Here is a 22,546-nt window from a genome sequence, read left to right as displayed (position 1 = left end):
TTCCCATCCCTTCCTAAATACACACCATCACCCAAACCTGCTTCCAGGTTCACAAGCTGAATCCCCCGAAGGCCATGAAGAAAGAAAAGGGCCAGGTGCTCCAAGAGCAGGACACCCACAGAGGTCCCACTGCAAGCTGTGAAGCTCACAGGGAGCAGGGGCAGGTGCCACAGTGTGTCCCTGTGTGTCCTCACACCATGAGCCGTGGTCCTGCACAGTGTGGGGACAGATGCTGGCATCTTGCTCTCAGGGTGCCTAGCTGGGGAGAGAAGTATCTCATGGTGACCTCCTTCCTACCAGCCCTGTGCAGGAGGGACAGGGAGGATGGGGCTGCCAAGGAACTGAGCTTCCTGTGCCAGCCTGGCATGGTACATGCCCAACATGTGCCCAGAGAGCCCACTGAGTCCCACATTTCCTGCTTCCTTGAGCACACTCCTGCTTGAGAAACCCATCCAAATTTTCCAAATTTGCCAGGTCCAACTGGACACCACAGGAGCTTCCTCCAAAGGGAGAAGAAAGCCATGAAACCCAGAAAACAGCACTGGAAATTTCAAAGCATGGGGATTGCAAGATGCAAAAGGCAGCAGGAGAAAAAGCACTTTGAGGAACAAAGTGATCACCAGGCAGTGTTTGCAGCAGTCTAGCAGCAGACCTCGTTCCCAGGCTCTCAGATGGAGATGAAGAGACTTATTAAAATGCAGAAAAGGCAGAGATTGTCAATAAATTTGCCTGTCCAGCATTTGGAAGGAAGCAGGGCTAATGGCACTTGAGATTGAAAGCACTTCCACCCTCTATTAGTAACCAAGGAGGATGTTCAGCAACAGCTGTTGGAGATGGCTCTTGTTAAATCCTCAGGCCTGGAAAACACACGCTCAGTGTCTCCAGAGAGGGGACTGAGGAAGGATCTAGCTTTGTGGTGGTGTTTGGTTTTTTTAAATACTACCATATTAGAGGAATTGCATAGGTTCTTCCTTCTTATCCAGTCCTGGCACATCCTTCACATTGCTCCCTCCTTGGAGAGGCAGCTGTGCCAGGGCCACGCTGGGGTTTGACAAAGGTCTGTGGTCCATGCCCATGCAGCACCCCAGCACCTCCTCACCATTTGCTGGGCCTGTTTCTCCTCCAGGCTGGCCCCTGTTCCCTGATCTGTGCCTCTGAGGGATCACCTTCTCACCTCAGGCTTCAGCAGAGCTTGGAGGGGCATCAAAGTCCCTGGACTCAGCCGAGCCCTCAGATTTGAGCTTCCCCTGGATGTTGGCTTCCCCTTGGCCAAACCACCCAGGCAGCAGCACAGGCAGCAGGTGGAGAGAGCACAGCTGAGGTGAGAGCCCCCAGAGACTCCTCTGTGCTTGGGGAGCTTTAAGGAGCTCCAGAAGGAGACCAAATGACCTTGCCACCTGCAAGGCCTGGCACAGGCTGCTCATATTCTATTCTGCAGTCACGACGAGAGGCTGGTGACATCGCTCTGTTCACAGTGGCTCACTTCAGGTTTGGAGGAGCAGTGGCAGATTTCTACATTCTCCTGCCAAAGCCAGAATCTGTCTGCAGCTCGTGCTGCAGCTGGTGCTGCTCCAATCCCAAGTGTTTGCCCTCTCCCTACCTTATTGCTGTCGGGACCCAGGTTTGATGGCTGCACTGCAGAGACTGACCCCAGCACCACAGTGGTGGCTGTGATGCCACTCTGCTTGGGGGTCACTGTGACAGATGGCTGTCATGGGGTGCTTTAGGGACTGGCAGATGGGAGAGGATGGGGGAGCACGGGCTGCACCGCTTGCATGCCAGACTCCACGTTTTAGCTTCTCTCTCATGCATCCCCAGGTAGAATGTGCAGCCCTGGGGGCTGCCTGCTGCTGGCACTGCCCACAGCCCATGGAGCCCCCAGGAAGGAGGGAAGGATGGCTATGAAGCTGCACACAGTCCTCAGGTAGGAATATAACAACCCATGGCTGTGCAGAAGTGATTTGTGGTTCACTCTGAGGGACCATGGGAACAGGGGAGGCAGAAGGGCTTCCTGCAGTTGTGTGCAAAGATGCAGGGCTGGTTCTCTGCACTGGAATCTGCTCCCACCCTGTTCTCCACCTCTGAAGAGTCCAGGAGCTCTTTGCTGAGATCTCCAGGCTGGTGCTGACAGCATTGCCCTTCCTCTTACCAAAGGAGCTCCTTGCCTGGGTAAATCCAGACAGGTCAGAACGTGCACCAGGAAGAAAAATCCAGGTAATGTCTTCCGGGCTGCTGCTAGCCCAGCAGAGAGCTGTGTGCATCCTCATCCATCCTCCAGGGCCTGAGGAGCTGCTTCTGCTGCCTGAAGTGGTCGTGGTGCTCACGCCCAGCTGGGGACAGGAGCCCTGTTTGGCAGCTGGGCCAAGAGCAGCACACAGCAGCTTCCACAGCTGGGCTGAGGAGGGATGGTGCCATGGATCATGGCAAAGCTTCCCCTCCGCTTTATCCTGGGCTGGTGCGGACACAGCGCAGCGTCCCCCAGGCAGGCAGCAGCAGCTTCCTGTGACTCAGAGTCCCTGCCCCTGCACACTCCCGGCTGACTCACCCCAGGTAATGTGGGGGCTGAGGCTCACACTTGCCCACGTGTCACTTGAGTCAGGTGCTGGGTCCACTCCTTCCCCTGATGCCAGCATCGACCCTGGCTTGCAGGGAAGCTCCTGGAATCTCCAGCTGCTTCTTCCACAGCTTCAAACAAAAGCCATTTGCAGGAGATTTGGAGTGGATATCTGCCTGCTCCTTTCCTCCCCAGGAGCAACCCACATCCACCCCCTTGTGCAGCACAGCAGGGACCAAGAGAATGTCACATCTGCTGGGTGACAGCCGAACCATCTCCGGGCCCTGGGTACAGCAGGGGACGTGAGGACTGGAAGGTGGCAACTGTGGCACCAGAATTGCTTCCTGGGAGGCAGCCAGGGAGTCCCAGGCTGATAAATGACACATCTGTTCTCTGCAAATGAACAAAAATTGGCATACGGAGGAGGAAACTGGCATCGTTAGGGAACAGATGGATAAATATGACATATTGGGGAAGAGTTGATACAGCTCTCTTGCAGTGAATTTCTCTTTTCCACAGCTAGTGCTTTCTTGGAAAAAGCCAGCAGGCCCCTGAGGTGATCCAGCAGAAGTCCCTGCATTTCCACACGCAGATCTTTTGACAAGATGAGGTCAACGGCAGAATCTGCAATAATATTGAATTATTCTGGAAATTGTGGATGCATGGTAAGCATTGCAGGAGGACTTTGAGAGGCTTAGGAAGCTGACAATAAAATGAGACAAAAGCCAGTGTTAGGGAAGTGACACACATGGGGAAACCAAGCCCAGGCTCTTGTCCACAGTGATGGGTTCTGAGACTGGGAGCTCTGACAGTCTGTGAAACTGTCCCCTCAGCAAAAGTCAAAACCTCAAAGACTCTCTGTCAAGCTGATAGGAAGGATCAGGAAAAAGGCGAGATGAAATCAGAGATATCACTATTCCCTAGCCAGTACCAGTCTACATGCATTTCTGGTCGCCCTGTTCCAAGGATACAGCAGAGCTGGAAAATGTGCACAGAAGGGCAGCAGGAGGATCCAAGGTCTCTGCACATGGGGTCCCTGAAGGACCAGGGCTCTTTGGCACAGGAAGGAGACAGCTGGGATCACAGAGCAGAGATCTGCACAGCAGGGGGAGGTGGGAGAGGCTGAAATAACAGTGATAACACAAGGAGGAGACTCAGCACACAGGGGCCCTCTCTGCCAGGGGCTGCTGCAGATGCTACGTGGTTTAGGAACAAGAGCACACAAATCCACAGAAAAAAATCCATAAATACATATTAAATACAAGGACTAGCACAAAGGAGACTTGTGAGATTTTAGAGGCAGGGATGGTGTCCAGGGGAAGTGTTGCTACACATTTGCACCAGGAGACCATCAAAGCCTGGGCAGGATATGCACAAAGCATGTGTCTTTACCAAATGGAGCAAATTTCTGCAGGCACTTTTTGCAGCTTTCCAGCCTTTCTGTGATGCAGTTGATAGTATAATTGAGGCAATGCTAATTGACCAAAAGAAGAGATGACAACTTGCTGAAAGACATCTGCCAGCTTGGAGCCACATCCATTGGTCATCACCTCGAGCCTGGTCCCTGCCTCTGCTCTCTGCACTGACAGCCTCTGCACATCAGCACCCCGAGTGTCACAGCTGCTCTGTATGTGGTCCATCATCTCATTAACACTTTGATGAGGTGTGGAGAGCACTGGGGAACTTCATTTCCACAGGTTCAGGTGCAGCATCCTGGAGACAGGCCAGTGAGGGAGCTGGGTGACAAGAGAGGAGAGAAAAATGACTGCAGGATTGACACCCAGAGGCGGGGAACACTTCTTTAACTGACAAATGCAAGGTTTGAGGGAAATTTCCAAACAGTCATTATGCAAACTCTTTGATTTGTTTTTTGGGGGGTTTTGGGGGATTTTTTTGGTGGGTTTTTTTTGTTTGTTTTTTTTGTTTTATTTGCAAAATCATTGAGTGTGGGCTCAAGTGCCAGAGAGCTGAATTCTCGCCACTCAGGTCTCCTGGGGACAGGGGAAGCAAGACACAGGAGCTTTCCTGGAACAAAACCAGGATCATGACAGGAAAACCTCATGACAGATGCTGGCTTGGTGGCAACAGCTCAGTTATATCATGCAAATTGCATGGCCTCATCCAGCCACCCACTTCCACACTCTGACAGCCAGGTGGATGCTCTTGGGCCTTCAACCACAGCACAAATTCAGTCCTTTCATTGCTGGCCCTCCATTTTTGGCTTTTATTTGCTCTTACCAAAGGGTTTGATCCTGCAAGGACAAAACAGCATCCAGCTGGGATAAAATGCCTGAATCCCTCCTCTGAATGAATGAAGGAAATGGGACCAGCTGTGAGAGCATGGATCTGAACTCAATAGCAAGTGGTAAAGTGGAATTGATTGGAGCTGCCTGCCCTCATCGATCTGAGGCTGAGCAAACTAAGGAGCTGGAGCATTTGCAGCTCAATCAGAGCCATGTGCTGGTGGGGGCTGTGCTGTGGGGCTGGCAGGGGACCTCAGTGCCCCGGGAAGGGGTTAATGGTGGGTTTGATTAATCCAGCAGCCACAGCCATGCTCTCACAGCTGGGTCCTTCTCCAGACAGCTTTATGTTGCCTGTGGGCAACACCCACCCTGGTATCTCCTTATATCTCTTAATAGGGCTGTCATCAGCTGTCAGGAAGATGGGCTCAGTGCACAAGAGCAAAACAGTGGCTATTGCTCCCACAGAGAGGGGATCAATTGCAATTGCCACCAGCCCAATTTCTCTGAAAGGGCTGAGAGGCAGAAAATGAAGGTGAATTCAGAGATGAGTGCAAGAAGTGGGGAGGTAGGGGCTGGCAGGCTGCCTGGCAGCTCATGGTGGCCTGTCTTCTGCCCATTCAGCAGCACAAGCCTGGGTTAAGAGGTGGCTGTGTGCAGGCCATAAATCCCTGCAGCTGGAGGAGGCTCCTGCTGTGCACAGACAAAGGCAGAGTGAGAGCTGGGGCTGGCAGCTGGAATCAGGCAGGGCACACACAGACATGTGACAGCATTTATTTAGGGCTGCAGGATGGCTGCTTCTCCCCTGGGACACTTTCCTCACATTCCATCTTCAGCTGGATGCTGGACACACCAGGGAAGAGCTCAAGAGGCTGCTCTGAGCTGTGCTCCCTGGGTTTTGGACAGGACAGCTTTGACAAATCCCTGCTCCATACATTTGAGGTACCATTTTCTTTCATTTCTGAGCATTGGAGCCAGGCAAGATCATGTCAAAATACAACCAAGCAAACAATCTTTCTGTTAGATCCTGTTTGCCTTCCCTTCCAGTTGTCTTGCTGGCAGACTGGAAAATATCCTTTGAAGTTCAGGCTTTGGAAGAACCAGGACCACCTCATGTGCTGTCATGGGCTCATAAAGCCTCTGGAGAGCATCACAGCTGAACACTCGTGTCAAGGGATGCTCAAGTTGTTCTCATTCAGTCCTCAGTGCATGTCTCATGAGCTACAATCACAGAATGGTGGTTTGGGTCAGAAGAGACCTTAAAGCTCATCTCAATCCACCCCCTGCCATGGGCAGGGACACCTTCCACTATCCCAGGTTGCTCCAAGACCTGTCCAGCCTGGCCTGGAACACTTCCAGGGATGGGGAAGCCACAGCCTCTCTGGGCAACCTGTGCCAGGGCCTCACAACCCTCTCAGCCAAGAATTCCTTCCCAATATCCCATCTAACCCTGCCCTCTGGCAGTGGGAAGCCATTCCCCCTTGTCTTGTTACTCCAGGCTTTGTCCAAAGCCCCTCTCCAGCTCTCCTGGAGCCCCTTTAGGCACTGGAAGGGACTTTGAGGTCTCCTTGGAGCCTTCTCCAGGTTAAGCCCCTTACTTCTCCCAGCCTGGTGTCAGAGCAGAGGGGCTCCAGCCCTCAGAGCATCTTTGTGGCCCTAGAAGAGGATGGTGGGGACAGTATGAGGTCAGGTTGATGGCAATTGTCTCCCAGTTCAGGTGTTTTGTTCTTCACTCCTAAAACCCACACAAACCTTCACCTTCAAATTGTCCCAGCCCCAGAACCTTTCCCTGCTCCTGCCCAGCATCCAGCTCTGCCCCAGCAGCGCCTATGGGATTCTGGGCATGATGGTAGAGTTGCTCTGATTTCCTTAGGAAGGAAGCTGGGATTTCCACAGCAGAGCAATTTCCAAGTTGGATTAGTGGCCTCTGAATAGCCAGAGAGGACAGCACTGGCCTGCACCTCTGCTTTTCCATCACCAGTAAAACACAGAGCACTTCCTCAGATCCATCCTGCCTCCCCAGCATCAGCACTGCTCCTAGGGCTGCTTTAGCAATCTGTGAGAAAAAGAGGAGGTGGTGGGGATTCCTCTGCCTCCCACCAGCCTTCCTGAGGCTGGGAAGGGAGACCAGGGGCTGCCCCAGTGAGGGAGCAGCTGGGGAGGCTGCTCGAGGGGCAGAGCAGCCTGGACAGCCATGCAGTGATGAATTGCCCTTGTCCCTCTGCCAGCTGCAAGATTTATATTTGTGCCACAGAGTGGCAATGTCTGGGTGCAGCAGCACTCTCTGTCTGGCTGCACTGGTGTTTTGACATTCCAGGCACCTTTAAATCCCACTGAATGCAACCCACAGGCATCAGAGGGCTCAGAGAAAAGACACTGAGGGGCAGAGCAGGGTGGGAAGAGCCTGGAGCAGCCATCCTGGCTGGGTGCTGAGCATCCCAAAGGGATCAGGTTACCCAGCAGACAGATGGGGCTCTCAGTGCTCCCACAAGCTCATCTCTTTTCCTTCATCCTGGCAGGTCCAAACCATCTGGACCAAAAAGCACATGGCAAAGGGTGGTTTGGGCCCTGACAACCAGGCAAGGTTCCTTTAGGAGTGCTCACATCCCAGCTCTGTGGGGAGGGCAGCCTACAGCAGAAAGTTGCTGGGACAGGCCAGCACCGATGCCAGCAATGGGTGGCAGCAGTTTCTCACCTCCTCCTTCTCATCCACACCCCATACCTTATCTCTGGTCCTTTTGCACCTCCCTGCTTACTTCCATGTTTGGCTGACTCTCCTGGATGGCTGCAGTGTTATCTCAACCATGCATGTTCCAGCAGCTGAGGTCATTGTAATTCTGTCGACTTCCACATTCTAGAAACATCTGCCAAGAAGCCAAATCACAGGCTCCACTTCCTCCTCCAAGCCACCAAGGAGCCCACACTGTGTGCCCTGTGTGAGCAGTGCCCAGCATCCACCTACCCACCCAAACATGGGCTCTGCATCCTGCCAGGCCGGGAGCTGGGATAAAGCTATGGTGACACCAGCCTCAGGGGTCCCACTCTGCCTGCCCATGCAAATCCCCAAGGAGCAATCTCCTGGTCACTGTCTGTGCCTCTCTGGGTTCTCTGTCCCCACCAGGCATGGACAGCGTGTCCTGCCAGAGCGTGCCCCAATATCTCCCGTGGGTCCCACCACCCTGTCCTGCCCAACACAGCAGCTGTCCAGACTAACATGGAGCTGGGCTTATCCCTTCACCAGGGACATGGCCCAGCTCATGGCATGGTGCCACTGTGGAGGAAGGGACAAGAGACCAGGCACAGGGCAGCCCAGGGACTTCTTCCCTTCACAAGCTCATGAACTGGGATTCAGAGGTTGCAGTGATCCCACCTCTACAGCTCAGCTACATCTGTCCTGCAGGGGTCTGTTGGTTGGATTTGTGTCCTCAGTGCAGTCAAGGGGATGATGATAGTGTCAAACTCCTCGGGCATGGGAGGAGAACCACCTATCTCGCTGCACCTGCTTTGTTCCAGCATGAGGACACAGATGGGGACAGGGCTGGACACAGATGAACAAAAGCAGTATCCCTGCAGCCCCATTAGAGGCACAGAATGGGATCTTGGCACATGGTCAAGAGAGGGAGAAAGGTGGGACTGGAGCAGGACAGTAGCACATGGACACTCAGATCATTCAGATACCCCTTCAGCATCTCCTGGCCAGCCAGTTTGACATGGGAGAGCATCTCCCACTGCAAAGGATCCCAGCATTGCTGAAGGACCACTGGTGCACACCAGCAAACTGCTGAGGACAGGACGAGGTGGTCATAGACAAAGGGAGGGTACAAAAAACCATTCTGTCTTCCTCCACCACTCTGAGCTCTCTTGGGCTGGTTGTGAGCAAGATGAGCTCAGAGTGGCAGGAGCAATTACTTCACAGAGTAATCAAGGCACACAGGGCATTTCTCCAGTTTGCCCCAAGCCTCAGGAAGACTATTGTAGATGTAAGATTTTCCAGCTGCAGCAGATACAGCAGGAGGATGGGGTGCAGGGACATGGCCAGCAGCGTTGTAGGAGTCCCCTGCCACTCCCTGTACCCCCTCCCAGGGGAGGTGTGTGTGTGTATGACACTCGCTGAGCTCATCCCGTGTGAAGGAGCTGATGTTTCTGTGATCAGCTCCAGCTCTTCAGAAGGAATGAGTCATGCTGCGATAAGTCTAAAATATTTTATGTCAGGAATTCTTTTTGATCCCAGGTGTTTGGAATTCTTTGCATATCTGTGAAAATGAAAGAACCTTTAGTACTGGGAGCAGGAAAGCAGCAGCAGTAGTGAGAGCAGAGCCATTAGGTATCGATATGTGCTCGAGCAGGAGAAACAAGGAGTCCAGCACAGACTGATACCTTTAGATGTTGCAGGGGCATAAAATCCTTAGTCCCTCTCTTTTCTCCCATCCCTCTGTGCCTAGTTGTCATTAATCCTGTGTTTGGGAGAAATTTTACTCCCTGAGAAATACGCAGGGGAGTGAGAGGTGAGGTTACAGCTGAGGGAACGGGGTTACCCTAGGATACGGAGGGCTGGGATGAGGGAAGGGTCAGGCTCAGGGTCAGAGCAGGGAGCTGGGCCGAGAGCAGAGGATAAAGGTGAGGGGGTGAGCGCCGCAGAGGGGTCAGACATGGGGAGCGAGGCTCGGGGCTGGGGCCAGGGGGTGGGTGAGGGCCGTGAGAGCTCCGGGGCCTCGACCCGGGACCCTTCACCAGCGCCCCGGCCCCGCACGGGGAACACGGGACGGAGCCCCGGAGCTGCGCCCGGGGGGCGGAGCGGGAGCGCCCAGAGGCAGCCCCGGTGTGACACTCCCGGTTCAGCCCCGCAGAGGGGAGGCAGCCCCGCTGTGCCAGGGGACACCCGGCCCCGGCCCCGGCCCCGGCCCCGGCCCCGGCCCCGCTCCGCCGCTCCCGCCTCACCCGCGCCCAGCCCCGCCCCGGCGCGCGTCAGCGCCCTCAGACACAACACCCGCCGCGCCGAGCCGCTCGCACAGAGCCCCGGTAGCGCGCCGTGATCGTATAGTGGTTAGTACTCTGCGTTGTGGCCGCAGCAACCTCGGTTCGAATCCGAGTCACGGCATCGCCCGGCGGTACCACGGCACACGGGCTCTCTTTTTGACTTCTTCCCCCTCAATAGCCGCATTGGCCTATTTCATAATTTTATTTTGTTGTTCTCGCTTATTATTTTGAACTTAATTTTATTATTTCAAATTTATTTCAATTTTTAAGTAGTTTATTTATTTTCATTTAATTCTATTTCATCTGTATAACATAATTTTCACTTTCGTTTTTAATTTTTACTCTTTTATTCTTATGCTTAATAATATTTTCTTTAATTTTCTTCTTTTCTATTTTTAATTTTTATTTCTTTATTTACCTTTATGTTATCAATTGTTATATTTCGTTTCGTTTTTTCTATTATATTTTATTTTAATAGTTCATTTTATTTTAATAGTTCATTTCCTATTATTTTAAATTTCATTATGTAGTTATTTTTTTAATATTTACTTTTATTTTACTTTATCTAGTGGTACAATTTATATATATATATATATATACATATATTATTTTAACATAATTTTTCAATTCTATTTTTATTTCAATTTTACTCTTACTTTGTACCTCAGTCTCTCCTCTCCTCTCCTCTCCTCTCCTCTCCTCTCCTCTCCTCTCCTCTCCTCTCCTCTCCTCTCCTCTCCTCTCCTCTCCTCTCCTCTCCATTTTCGTGTATTTTAAAATTTAATTTTATCATTTAATTTATTATTTCTACTTTTATGTTCTTTTTTCCATCTTATGTTATTTTCTTGTTTTCAGTCCCTCCGTTCCTTCTCTCCCCGGCGCCAGCGGACTCCCCCGCGCCGGGCCCAGCTCAACCCCGCAGCCCCGCCGGCAACCGACAGAAAAAAAGAAAGAAAAATGAAATATTGGCGCGACGTGACAAAGAACCAGAGCACGCCGTGGCAGACGGAAAAAAGTCAAAAAGAGAGCCCGTATGCCGTGGTACCGCCGGGCGATGCCGTGACTCGGATTCGAACCGAGGTTGCTGCGGCCACAACGCAGAGTACTAACCACTATACGATCACGGCGCGCTACCGGGGCTCTGTGCGAGCGGCTCGGCGCGGCGGGTGTTGTGTCTGAGGGCACTGACGCGCGCCGGGGCGGGGCCGGGTGCGGGTGAGGCGGGAGCGGCGGAGCCGGGCCGGGGCCGGGGCCGGGTGTTCCCCTGGCACAGCGGGGCTGCCTCGGCGTCAACCGGGAGTGACACAACACACCAGGCTGGCTCTGCCTGTCCTGTGTCACACGCGGGGCTGCCTCTGGGTGTGCTCTCAGTGGCACACCGGGGCTGCCTCTGGGTGTGCTGCGAGTGCCACATGCGGGCTGGGGGACCTCGCCGAGGCGCGCTGAGGCCGCTCAGCCCAGCGTCGCAGCCGCCGCTTTCACGCTTTCTCCCTTTGTCACCCACACGCTGCCCTGCGCCCTGCCGCCCTCGCTGCCCAGCCTTGGGCAGCTCTAGCGGGATTGCATTGGCCGAACCCGCGGGGAGAAGGCGCAGCCTGGCACGGAGAGCGCTTTGTTTACGGGCAGCGTGCGGCACCTGGTGCCCTGACTGCCCCGTGGCATCGCTAATCACCGATGCCTGAACTGACTCCTGCCAACCTCGCTTTGGCACCCTCGGAGCCACATCACCGCTCCCTGTGCAAACAAAGAGCGGGAGCTACCAGCAGAGCGCACAAACCTGGGCATAGGATTCCCATCATCCTGCATGAAAAGGGGGTTTCGGACACACAGTGCAAGGGGACGTGTTTGTTGGCTTCCACCCCGTCCTTCTCAGGGACCAGGGGACATGGCTTCATGCCACTGAAGCCTTGGGGGCCACGTGTGGCGCACTCTGTTTTCCTTTGGAAAGCGTTTCCCGGGGTGCGGTAAAAGTTTGATTTCTACTTTCAATATTTCTCCTGCAGGCTCGTTTTGCCAAGGGGGAAAGTCCCTCGGCTGCCCCTCCTTTGGATGGCACGGTGCCCTGCACGGCCACGCCGCTGGGCTTCCCTGCCCGCCCTTCCTGGCAGCCGGGCGTGAGCCCCGGGAGGAGCCGGGCGGCCCCGGCGCCGCAGCGCCCAGCCCAGCTCTTTGGACCGAGCTGTTAATGGGTAACCGGACACGGGACCGGCAGCTGCGGGGCCGGCAGGGCTGAGGGTGAGTGCCGGGGGACGGCGGTGCCAGCGCGGGGGAGCCCTGAGGACACGGAGGGCACGAGGCCACCGGGGGTGTGAGGACTCGGGGGATGAGGGACACAGGGCAGGGGGTGCCGCGGCCACGCTGCTCCAGAGGCTGCGGGGGACGCAGGGAGCAGGAGTGAGCAGGGACACAGGTATGCAGGGGGCACTGGGGACACCCGTCTGCTCCCTCCCTCGTTATCTCCTGTCCATGTGGTCCCGCTCCCGAGGGGACAGCAGCCAATGAGACTGCACCAAAACAAGAGATTTTGGGACTGGCAGGGTGGGGGAAAAGGAGGTGGCATCAGCCCTGGCGGGCACTGAGCCTGAGATGGTGGCACAGCCAGGAACCTGGGGTGGTCCTGGAACTCCGTGAGATCCTGGAGCACTGGGCACTGGGCAGTGTCCTTGGAGTGGTGATGGACTTGGGGAGGGGGATCCTCCTGATCTCTGCCAGGGTCCTGGAGAGACATCCCTGAGCACCAGGAGCACCAGCGATGTTGGAGGCCCTGGGTTCCCACCATGGCCCTGGGTCCTGCCCTGCTGCTGAGGAGCCATGAACCCAGGGACACTCCAGTGGTTCCCTGTGGTGGCTCTGCCAGCCTGTGGAGCCCTGGCCACTCCACCACCAGCTGCCATGAGGTCCCATGATGAGGAGGATGTTCTCCAAAACTCCCCACCTTCACCTGTTGCATTTGAGGCTGAGTCTTTCCCTTCAATGGACATTGAGAGAAACTGGCGATGACCCTGTGATCTCCTGCTTCTTCACACAGAGCTCTACAATTCTCCTCAAAGCAAAGACAACATCTTACTGCCTCTGTCCTCACACAGAAGTGCTTCTACAGTCAATCACTGCCTTGCCTGCGACTCTCTGCTCTTCCCTTGTCCTTCTCCAGGTAGGGGAACCGGGTGGGTGTCCAAATGGGATGCTCCAAGGGTTCCTGCCCTGGCATAACCCTGGTTCTTCTGGGTTTGCTGGACCAGTTCTCCCAGTATGATTCTCTTTTAGGACAAATCCCTATGCAAACTACCAATCATTCCCACCCTTCGTTCCTTCGCTGTGTTATCAGCATGAAAGCATCTTCTTCCTCATCTTACTTAGTTGAACCAAGACCTTTTGAGGATGAAGGATACTTTTTGAAAAATCCCTCTTGCAAAGGTGTTGTGTTGTGATTTCAGGGTTTACTTCAGAAACCTGGTCCCTCCCCTGATAATTCCCTGCTGGGTGTGTCAGTCACCTCTCCTTTCCCCTCCCTGACCCCTCCCAGCGCTGTCTGTCAATCCTGGAATTCCAGAAGGGTGTTTGAGTGATTGGCAGATTCAAAGGATGCTCTCTACCCCTGGGGGGACATTGGGCCATCCAGGTGTCCTTTGTTCCTTAAGACCTCCTCTCCTGTACCTGGTTGGTGGCTCCCTACCCCTTCCCTCCTCCTCTTCCCGGGGTTAAAAGAGCCAGCAACCACACAGTTTGGGGAGTTCTGCTGCTGGATTCCGAGGCCTGCGGGCCAGAAGAAAGCTCTGGATCAAAACTCTCCATCAGAACCGACTCCTTTCCTTCACCATAAAGCTTCTCTGCCAGAGGCTCCATCCCGCCACCACCAGAGCTCCTGCGTGCCTGGACCTGCCTCCACGTGCTCAGCAGCAGCACCCAGCCAGCCAAAAGTGTCTCTGAGGTGAAAACACCACAGTGCCGCTATTTGGTTCAGCAGCAAGGGCCAGACAAGCTCAGGCACGTCCTGTCCGGCTATATTGGTATTATTCCAATACAAAGAGGCTCACAGAGGCTGGTGGACACTGTCACCAACTTGGAGGGGGAGTACCAGCACTCTCTGCTGCATTCAGTCCTCTCCTATAATCCCTTGGAAGCACAGCAAAGACCTCTCTAGAGTTACAGGAGAACAAAGAGTTCAGCCCACCAGCACCATGGCCTGAGGACCCCACAGGATGGTCCCTCGATGTGCTGGGGCAGGACCTGCTCTGAACACTGACTGCAAGGGGTGCTCTCCTCTCAGGGCCCCAAAACTGAAAAGCAGAGTGGGACTTTGAGCTTCCCAGGGGTGATCCCATTTTGCTCTCCCCAGCCAGCATCGAACCCTCCCAGGGTTTCCCATATACACTGAAGCAAAGGAGCTTCTGGAGATGGAAGGAAACCAGATAACCCTGGACAGCCTTGATAAGGGCACAGACAACCCAGCTTTCAGCTTCGAGGTAAGTTCCCCTTCCCTTCCCTTCCCTTCCCTTCCCTTCCCTTCCCTTCCCTTCCCTTCCCTTCCCTTCCCTTCCCTTCCCTTCCCTTCCCTTCCCAGTGCTCAGTTAATGATGTTTTCCAGGGAGAGAACAGACACTATGAGGAATGTGGTGGTCTACACAGTGAGAACCAAGAGGAGAGAAGAGAAGGGAAAGGGAGATTCTCCTCCTACTGCAGGTGGGATGATCTGCACAGATGTGTGAGCTCTGCCAGAGACAAACCTGGCAGAGGTTTGGGAGCAGAGTAGGGTGGTATTGAGGTGGGGACAGTGTCTGATGGCTCCGTGTGGCCCTGTAGGGTGCCACTGGCAGGTCTCTGTCCCCATAGCAGGTGATGGTGAGCGTGGGTTCCTCAGCATGGCCCACCTGTACCACCTCCTGCTGTTGGCAGTGCCCAGTGGGAGCCATGCTCATGGCTGGCTCTGGTGGGTTGGTGCACTTGGGGTGGTTTGGCTTGGGCTGATCTTCCCTGTCCATCTTCTGCGTCTCTCCTTTCTCTGGCATGTGACTCTCCCCAGGAAGGCCCTGCAGCCGGCATCCAAGGCACAGCATTTCTGCAAGGCTCATGCCAAGGTGATGAGAAGAGTTGTCCTGGGGCTCCTTGCAGTAGGTGAGGACTGAGACTCCCCATCCCCACCCCTTTGGCTGGCTGTGCCTCCAGACTCCACTGACTGAACACTGTCCAGTGTGTGGAGGTTGCATCCATTCCCAGCAGCCTCACTGCCCCCTCCTCACCCCACCACTGCTGCCCAGTTCTATCTTCATTCACCTCACTGTCCCCCTGCCCTTTCTCCACCTGCCCAAAGGGTTTACTGTGCCCCTTCTGCTCCCTGCTGGGGTGGTGCTCTTAAGCTCTCCTCACACAAAGATGGGATCCTCAAGGGTGGCCACGGAAGGACATTGGGAGGAAATGAACCTTGTGGTTGGCCCCAGTGAGTTATGAACCCGTGATCCTACAACCCTGATGTTTCTGACTCCCAATGTGCCTTCTCCAGCCTACCTGTGCTACTTCATTGCGGCCTGTTACCTCAACTTCCAGCGAGCCCTCGCCTTGGTGGTGATAACTGCTGTGGTTGTCTTCTTCATCTGCTGGGAGGTCTTCCAGAAGCACTGTGGGGCAAAGGTTCTGCTGCTCCTCCGCCCCATTGGGAAGTGCTTCCAAAAGGCCTGGCCGTGGCTGAAATGGTGAGTCAGGAGAAGGAAGGGCCAGATCCCTCCCAGCACCTGGGTTCCCTCCCATGGCTCTGCATGTGCCATGCTGGCACCTGGCAAATGGTGAGCATGGCCCAGCCTGGGGACCATTTAAAAGCTTTGCAGAGATGTCTGTGTGCTCTGCCTCAGTAGTGATGGCTGTTCACAGCCTCACTTGTGCCTGAGCCCCAGGTTCTGCAGATACATGGACCTTACAGTGGCAATTCCATCACAGTGGGCTCCTGCCCTTCATGAGCTTCTCTCCCTGTGGGGACATCATCTTGCTGACAGTCTGGGGTTTCCTCTGCAGGCTCCTGTGGGTGGCCCTCCTGGCAGGCCTGATTGTGTGGCTGGCTTTGGACACTGGCAGAAACCCAGAGCAGCTCATCTCATTAGGTGGTTTCTGCTTTTTGGTGCTGTTCCTGTTTGCCTGCTCCAAGCACCACGGTGCGGTACGTGTTTCAGGTGTGACTGACCATCAGGCCCCTTGCAGGAGGTGAACACCCAGCACTGGAGAAGCTCTTTGTTCCCCCTGGTATCCCCTTCTCTGGAGGAAGCAGAAGCCCAGCAGAGCTGGGCAGAGCTGGGTGCAGCCTGAGGAGCTGAGCTGGTTGGGTGGATAGACCCCAAAGCCACCTCACTGCTCTTCGTCCCATTGCTCTCCTTCCCATTTCCCAACCCAGGGCTCCCCTGCATGCCTCTGTCCTATTTTCTGCCATGTCCCTCACAGTGGGTGAGACCCAGAAACCCAGCACCTGACCCACACCTGGGCTTCAGGTGCCTTGGGAGCCTTGGTCAGAAGTGACTGAAATCCTGCTGGCTTTCAGCCCAAACTGCTGCAATGCTTTGGGCAGTCTCCCCATCCTGCTCCTCCAAAGGGTTATTGAACAAACAGTTTCAATCTAGCAGGTCTGTGCTACCAATCATCATAAGGTCTTTGTGCTTGTATCCTGGGTCAGCCTGGCAGGTTATGTTCCAGCCAGTTCCAGAGTCTCACCAACTCATTTCTGGCTCTGTCACCAACCCACATTTGTTGGTTTCTGTACCACTTTATTGGTCTCCCCATGACCTTCACCCTGGGGCAGTGTGTGGTGTTTGTCATGTGCTGCTGTTGCAGCAGCTGGAAACCAGAGGAGGAAGCCTGTAGGCCTTGAAAACATTGCAGCTCCTGTTCTGCTTTTTGTCCCCAGGTGTCCTGGAGAGCTGTTTTCTGGGGTCTTGGTTTGGAGTTCTTACTTGGACTCTTTGTCCTCCGAACGACTCCTGGCACCCAAGCTTTCCAGTGGCTGGGAGACCAGGTCCAGGTACTGCATCTACTCATCCCATCCTGTGCCTGTACCCTGAGATTAACAGGAAAAGCAGAGTGTGGCATGGGGAGGGGACATGGCAGGGATTGCATGCTCGGGACTGGAGGGCACCCAACTCTTCCCTGGTTTTCTGCAGCAGCCCAGAGCCCTCACTGTGCTCTCCCTTCCAGGCTGTAGCAGGGCCCTGTGCCTTTGGGACAGCCCACCAGGATCTCTATCTTAGGTCTCAGAGGGTCATTCTCTGGTGTGCAGTGAAGTGAGCTGTGGGACTGGGGCACAGGCCCTCATTAGGCAGAATGAGATATCAGAGAAGGACCTGATGGAGATCTCTGTCCTAGACTGTAACTTCTTCCCTTGCAGTACTTCCTGGGCTACACCACAGCTGGCTCCAGCTTTGTCTTTGGGAACACACTCATTGAAGAAGTCTTTGCCTTCCAGGTCAGTCAAGGAATGGGGAATGGGGCATGGGGGAGGTTTTCTTCTGGTCTGCCTCTTTGTTGGGTCCGTGAGAGCACAGAGCTAAATGCAGCCAGATCTGCTGTGGTAGAGCTCAACCATCTCAGAGATGGATCTCCCTCAGCTGTGTATCCACCTGTGGACTTCCTCAGTGCCATGGAGGATTTGCACTGGTCCCTGTCCCTCCTGCCAGCCTGGCTGGGTGTTGTGGCACCCCAGCAGTGTGGGCTGGCTGTGCAGTACCACACCATGCCCAGCCTGGTGCCCATGGGTGCTGGGATGTGTGGCTCAGCTCTCCTTTAACCCTGTGCCTTGCCTGCAGAGCCTGCCCATCATTGTTTTCTTCAGCTGTGTGACGTCCATCCTCTACTACCTCGGTGTCATGCAGTGGGTTATTCTCAAGGTAGGGCCTCACTCCTTATCTGGGATGGCAGTGGGAAGAAGAACCTGTTGGCTTCTCTGTCTACTATGGTCAGCTGAGAGATGTCCTAGGAAAATTATGGTGCTAATTTGGGGTGATTTGTCCTGCTTAAAAGGATAGACACAACCCCTGTCTTTCTAGCATGTCCTTCTCAGAAAGCTTAAAAACCTGAACCCTAGAGCTGATGTTTCCTCCTGGTCTGGGGGTGCTTCCCAGGATCACTTCCATGCAGGGGCCAAACAGTGCCTGGCTTTGTGGGTATGGTGGCAGGGTGCCTGGAGCCTCTGTCAACACAGTGGCCTTGTCTTTCCCCAGATCTCCTGGGTGCTTCAAGTCTCAATGGCCACCACTGCCACTGAGACTCTCAGCGTGGCAGGGAACATTTTTGTGGGACAGGTAAGGTCCTGGTCTGGCAGCAGATCCAGCTCCTCAGTGCTTGCAGCTGAGCCTGCCCTGGAGAAAGGGTCTTCTCCCTCCCTATGAGACCTGTGGCCCTGTGTGGCCCCATCCTGAGGACAGCAGGGTTTTCTCCTCCTCCTCCACAGAGCGAAGCGCCGCTGCTCATCCGCCCATACCTCGCAGACATGACCCTGTCAGAAATCCATGCTGTGATGACTGGTGGCTTCTCCACCATCGCAGGCAGCGTGATGGGTGCCTACATATCCTTTGGGGTGAGTGCAAGAGCAGCTGGATCCACATGCTCCCTGCCACAGGGTATGACATGCAAGAACTGCCCTGGACTTGGGGATGAGGGAAGACCCCCAGCAGGTGCCTCATGGTCCCTTCCCTAAGCAGGATAAGAGCAGGGTGTCCAGACCCACCTTGTCCCAAAGACACCTGATCCAACCCCACCTTTGCTGGCCTGGCCAGAGCCCTGGAGCCCTGCCAGGTAGAAGGCAGTGCTATGGGAGCCTTACCCTGTGTCCCTGCACAGCAAGCAGAGCAAATCCCACAGAACCACGGGATAATATAGCTTGGAAAGACCCTCTGGTGGGGGGTGTCTGACCCACCCTCCTGCCAGCTGAGGTTATGGCAACTGAGGGGATGCCCAGGACCTTGTCCAGGTTGGTGGTGAACATCCTATGGATCGAAATTCCCCCAGCCTCTCTGGTTTCCCCCACAGGTGCCTCAGACACAAGAAACAATTTTTCCTTATATTCAACTGAAACTGTGTCTGTGATTCTCACCTTTTCACTGGCTGTCACTGAGCAGTGTCTCCCCTCCAAGCCCCTTTTAAACAGAAACAGCAATACCCAGCCCCCTCCTCTTCTCCCAAGGGAAGAATCCCTGCTCCTCCAGCATTGCCTGGGCACGTCTGGCACCAAGCCTCCAGGGATGCCCTCTCTAGTTCATCAGTGCTCCAAACAAACCTTTCCCTTAACCTGCTGCCTGAGCTCCTGCTATTTAAACATTAATTAGTGTCCTTAAATGGAGAACCAAAGGTGGAAGGTCAGAGAAATGAGACATTGCCAGGGGAGGGGTGAGGCTGGGAGCTTGGCCCTTCGTCAGCAGGTAGAAGGTAACAGTGTTGTTCAACATATTGCTCTGATAGCAATAAAAAGGGACAAGGAAGGGACAAAAACCATTATGATTAAGTCAAACAGCAGGAGAGATTCATGTCACCAAGGCTACAATCACTGCAGCTCCAGCAATCGCCTCCATGCAGGCAAGCTGCCCCACGTGCACGCCTGCTTAGATGGGAAAAGAGCCAATTTTCCCACCTTCAGCAAGTGGAGAGCCCTGAACTGCTCGAGTGTCACTGGCTGATGCCAGGCACGTGCTGGAATGCCCTGGGGTGGCAGGCCATGGGGCACAGCCCTGCGCAGAGGTGCCTATGCCTCTGGTGTGCACCTTGCAGATTGATGCAGCATCACTGATTGCAGCTTCTGTGATGGCTGCGCCCTGTGCCCTCGGCATGGCCAAACTCGTCTACCCTGAAGTGGAGGAGTCCAAGTTCAAGGGCAGAGCAAGCATCCGCATCTCCCGAGGGTGAGTGTGAGCAGAGGGGCTGGAGTGGGGCTGCACGTGTCCGTGTCCTGCAGGGAAACTGTGGTGGCACTTTGGGGCACACAGGGCTGGGAGAGCCTGTGGTGTGCACACATCCATGGAGTGGGCGCTGACCTGGCATGGGGGATGCCCAGCCAGATGAGTACATTGGGGTCTTTTTCCATGCAGGGAAGAGCAGAACATCTTGGAAGCTGCTAGCAGTGGGGCTGCCAACTCCGTGGGGCTCGTGGCCAACATTGCGGCCAACCTCATCGCCTTCCTGGCCGTGCTGGAGTTCATCAACGCTGCCCTGCGCTGGTTTGGGGAGATGGTAGACATTGAGGGTCTTACCTTCCAGGTATCCCCAAGAGCCGGCAGATCCTGCATCCCCCACCCATCCCCACCTCTGCCCGCTGCCTCAGTGAGCTGCTGAGACCCTTGCTGTGTTCTTGGCAAACGCTGGCAGCAGATGTCCAATCTGGCGGCCGTGCAGGTCAGCTCTGAGTCATTCCCTTCTGGGATGCTTTTCCCAGGTGATCTGCTCCTATGTCCTCATGCCTTTGGCCTTTCTCATGGGGGCAGACTGGGCAGACTCACCGGTGGTGGCTGAGCTCCTGGGGATCAAGATCTTCCTGAACGAGTTTGTGGCGTACCAGCAGCTGGCCACGTACAAGAAGAACCGTCTGATGGGCCTGGAGGAGTGGGACGGGAGCCGGAAGCAGTGGATATCTGTGAGGGCACCTGCCACCCTGCCAGGCACAGGGCAGGGATAGAGCCAGCTGGAATGGGGCATGGCACTTGGCTAGGCAGGGCGGTGGGCAGGCAGAGGATCATAGAACCATTGAGTTTGGAAAAGTCCTCTAAGATCATTGAACCAAGGATGATGGAGCTGGGAGTGGGTGGGCACTTATGTCCAGTTAGACTTGGATCTTTGCTAATGGCTCGGTGTGGGAGGAAAGAGTCAGTGAAGCCCCTTCCCATTTATCCTGCTCCTTGATCATGGTGCTACAGAGACCCTTGTCCCCCTAGCCCAGCCTCTTCCAGGAAGAGCCTTCATCCTTGCTCCCAAAAACAGCTGACAGAGAAGGGATTGGGGTGGGGGAGTTCTCTCTATCATGTCTATCTGGGAGCTCCAATGTGGTGCTCAGCAGGGGCTGCTCCAGGGCAGACATGACTATCTCCTGCTGCTGTGCCCTCCAGGAGCGAGCTGAGAGCATCACCACCTTTGCCCTCTGTGGATTCGCCAACTTCAGCTCCATTGGCATCACGCTGGGAGCCCTGTGTGAGTGTGACTGACATCCTGAGTGCCTGGGCACTCTGGGAGTGGGGTCCTGGGTCAGGGAGCAAGAGCTCAGCTGAGGCAGAAGGAATTTGCTGTCCTCAAGCCTCCATGTTTGGTGTCTGCCATATACAGGATTTGCATGAGACAACCAGGATGATTTTGCACTGTACCCATGGGGAAGAGCACACCAAGCCTGGGTATCACCCAGCCACAGGGCAGAGAGACTCCAGTGCTGGGAGTGCTCAGGGCTCTGGTGGATCACACATGGGTGCAGGGTGAGCACAGAGCTATGCCAGGACGGACAGACAGCAGACTGGGTGCTGGCTGGGATCACCACATCCTCCAGACAGCAGGAGCTGGGGTGGGCAGGGCACTCAGGACTGAGGAGGCTTTCATGATGTCCCCATCTGTCCCCCATTAGGTGTAGAGCAGGAGCAAGGATCTGACTGACCCCCGTCTGTTCTGCCCCCACAGCTTCCATAGCGCCCCAGCGCAAGGGTGACTTTGCCTCCGTGGTGCTGCGGGCCCTGCTCACTGGCATGTGTGTCTCCATGCTCAATGCCTGCCTGGCAGGTAGGTCTCTGCCCACTGGCACCAGGGCCAGGAGATCCAGGGAGGGGTGAGCACAGGGCTGAAGGCCCATAAATGCAGCATTCAGGGATGGAGGTGGCTGGCCTGTCTCCCCATGGCTCTGCCAGAGCCTTCAAACCCTGCTCTCCCCTCATGGCTCTGCCAAGGGCAGCCCAAGCTCAACAGCTCTCCTGGGGCCCTCATCCTCTTCTGGGCTGGAACATTTCAAGGGCAACTTTTGGAGTATGGCAAGGAGCACCCTGAAGTCTTGGGGGGTGAGGTGGGGCCTGCACAGTCCCAGGTACAGGATTTGCAAGGATGTATAGTCAGGGTGTGGAACTTGTGAGCAGGCATGGGGTACAGAGCTCACAGCTTGCTTGGGGTATGGAATTTGGATCCATGGTCCCTCTTAAGTCCCAACAGAAGACCTTGTCCCCCAGGTCTCCTCCATGTGCCAACAGAGGTGGGTGACTGCGCCATGTTCTTCAGCACCACCAACTTCAGCTCGACCAGCTACACCATGTACACCTGCTGTAAGCAGCTCTTTGCCAGGTGGGTGTGAGGGGCCCCAGAGCCATCTGGTCCTGCCCAAGGACCCAGCTGCTGGGGCAGCAGCTTGTCCTGACCCTGTGTCTCTCCTTCCAGCTCGGTGCTCCAGAATGGGACTCTGTCCTTCACGGGATCCTGGGCTGAGCAGGCAGAGAGCGTGCTGTGGCTCCAGGAGTGCTGTGCACACTACAACCACACATCCTGTGCATGGACATTCTAGAACTGGGGGAGCACCAGGGCCTACAAGGCCTATCCCCAAAAGCAGAAAAAACCCCAACAGAAACCTGAGCGTCTGGTCTGCACTCCAGTGCCGACAGACAGCTGCGTGCACCCTGCAACCTGCACCCTTAGGTGCTGGCCCTGTGGACACAAGGGAGCAGCTCCCAAATAAATTATGGCAACCCTTGTGTGCTTGCCCTCAGACCCCTGACTATGGCTGTTGCACACAGCACAAGGTTGTTTGCTGGGGCTGCACCCCAACCCACTGCAGACTGTCTGCTGCCAGCCTTGG

At 55.1% G+C, this 22,546-nt stretch overlaps 1 protein-coding gene and 2 non-coding genes across 5 annotated transcripts; 2 read left to right on the top strand and 1 right to left on the bottom strand.

Annotated features, from left to right (window-relative positions):
* Window positions 1–9,820: 9,820 nt before the first annotated feature.
* Window positions 9,821–9,892, top strand: TRNAH-GUG (transfer RNA histidin (anticodon GUG)). The gene has a single exon. It is a non-coding gene; the product is annotated as a tRNA-His (tRNA).
* Window positions 9,893–10,826: 934 nt separating this feature from the next.
* TRNAH-GUG (transfer RNA histidin (anticodon GUG)) lies at window positions 10,827–10,898 on the bottom strand. Its single transcript has one exon. It is a non-coding gene; the product is annotated as a tRNA-His (tRNA).
* Window positions 10,899–11,883: 985 nt separating this feature from the next.
* LOC129126301 (sodium/nucleoside cotransporter 2-like) lies at window positions 11,884–22,426 on the top strand. Of its 3 annotated transcripts, XM_054642162.2 has the most exons (19): window positions 11,884–12,006; window positions 12,800–12,922; window positions 14,108–14,234; window positions 14,357–14,451; window positions 14,792–14,883; window positions 15,269–15,458; window positions 15,775–15,916; window positions 16,655–16,768; window positions 17,132–17,209; window positions 17,550–17,630; window positions 17,964–18,044; window positions 18,194–18,319; window positions 19,507–19,637; window positions 19,824–19,992; window positions 20,168–20,365; window positions 20,835–20,916; window positions 21,391–21,489; window positions 21,927–22,038; window positions 22,132–22,426. In XM_054642162.2, the coding sequence occupies exons 3-19, from the start codon at window positions 14,166–14,168 to the stop codon at window positions 22,253–22,255; spliced, it is 1,983 nt and encodes a 660-aa protein (XP_054498137.2). In that variant the 5' UTR covers window positions 11,884–12,006; window positions 12,800–12,922; window positions 14,108–14,165; the 3' UTR covers window positions 22,256–22,426. The 3 variants fall into 3 exon arrangements, with proteins under 3 accessions (XP_054498137.2, XP_077041691.1, XP_077041692.1); XM_077185576.1 differs by lacking the exons at window positions 11,884–12,006; window positions 12,800–12,922 and having other exon boundaries at window positions 13,461–14,234; XM_077185577.1 differs by lacking the exons at window positions 11,884–12,006; window positions 12,800–12,922; window positions 21,391–21,489; window positions 21,927–22,038; window positions 22,132–22,426 and adding an exon at window positions 21,049–21,173 and having other exon boundaries at window positions 13,461–14,234.
* The last annotated feature ends 120 nt before the right edge of the window (window positions 22,427–22,546 follow it).

Source organism: Agelaius phoeniceus, chromosome 13 (assembly GCF_051311805.1).
Source record: "Agelaius phoeniceus isolate bAgePho1 chromosome 13, bAgePho1.hap1, whole genome shotgun sequence".
Classification (NCBI taxonomy): domain Eukaryota; kingdom Metazoa; phylum Chordata; class Aves; order Passeriformes; family Icteridae; genus Agelaius; species Agelaius phoeniceus.
Note: the sequence above shows the minus strand (reverse complement) of the source record. Positions and strands in the feature narration are given on the sequence as shown.

Coding starts and splice junctions, on each gene's coding strand:
- LOC129126301 (XM_054642162.2), top strand. CDS start 14,166: ATGGAAGGAAACCAGATAACCCTGGACAGCCTTGATAAGGGCACAGAC. Junction 14,452..14,791: donor AGATTCTCCTCCTACTGCAG/GTGGGATGATCT, acceptor GACTCTCCCCAG/GAAGGCCCTGCAGCCGGCAT. Junction 17,210..17,549: donor AAGAAGTCTTTGCCTTCCAG/GTCAGTCAAGGA, acceptor CCTTGCCTGCAG/AGCCTGCCCATCATTGTTTT.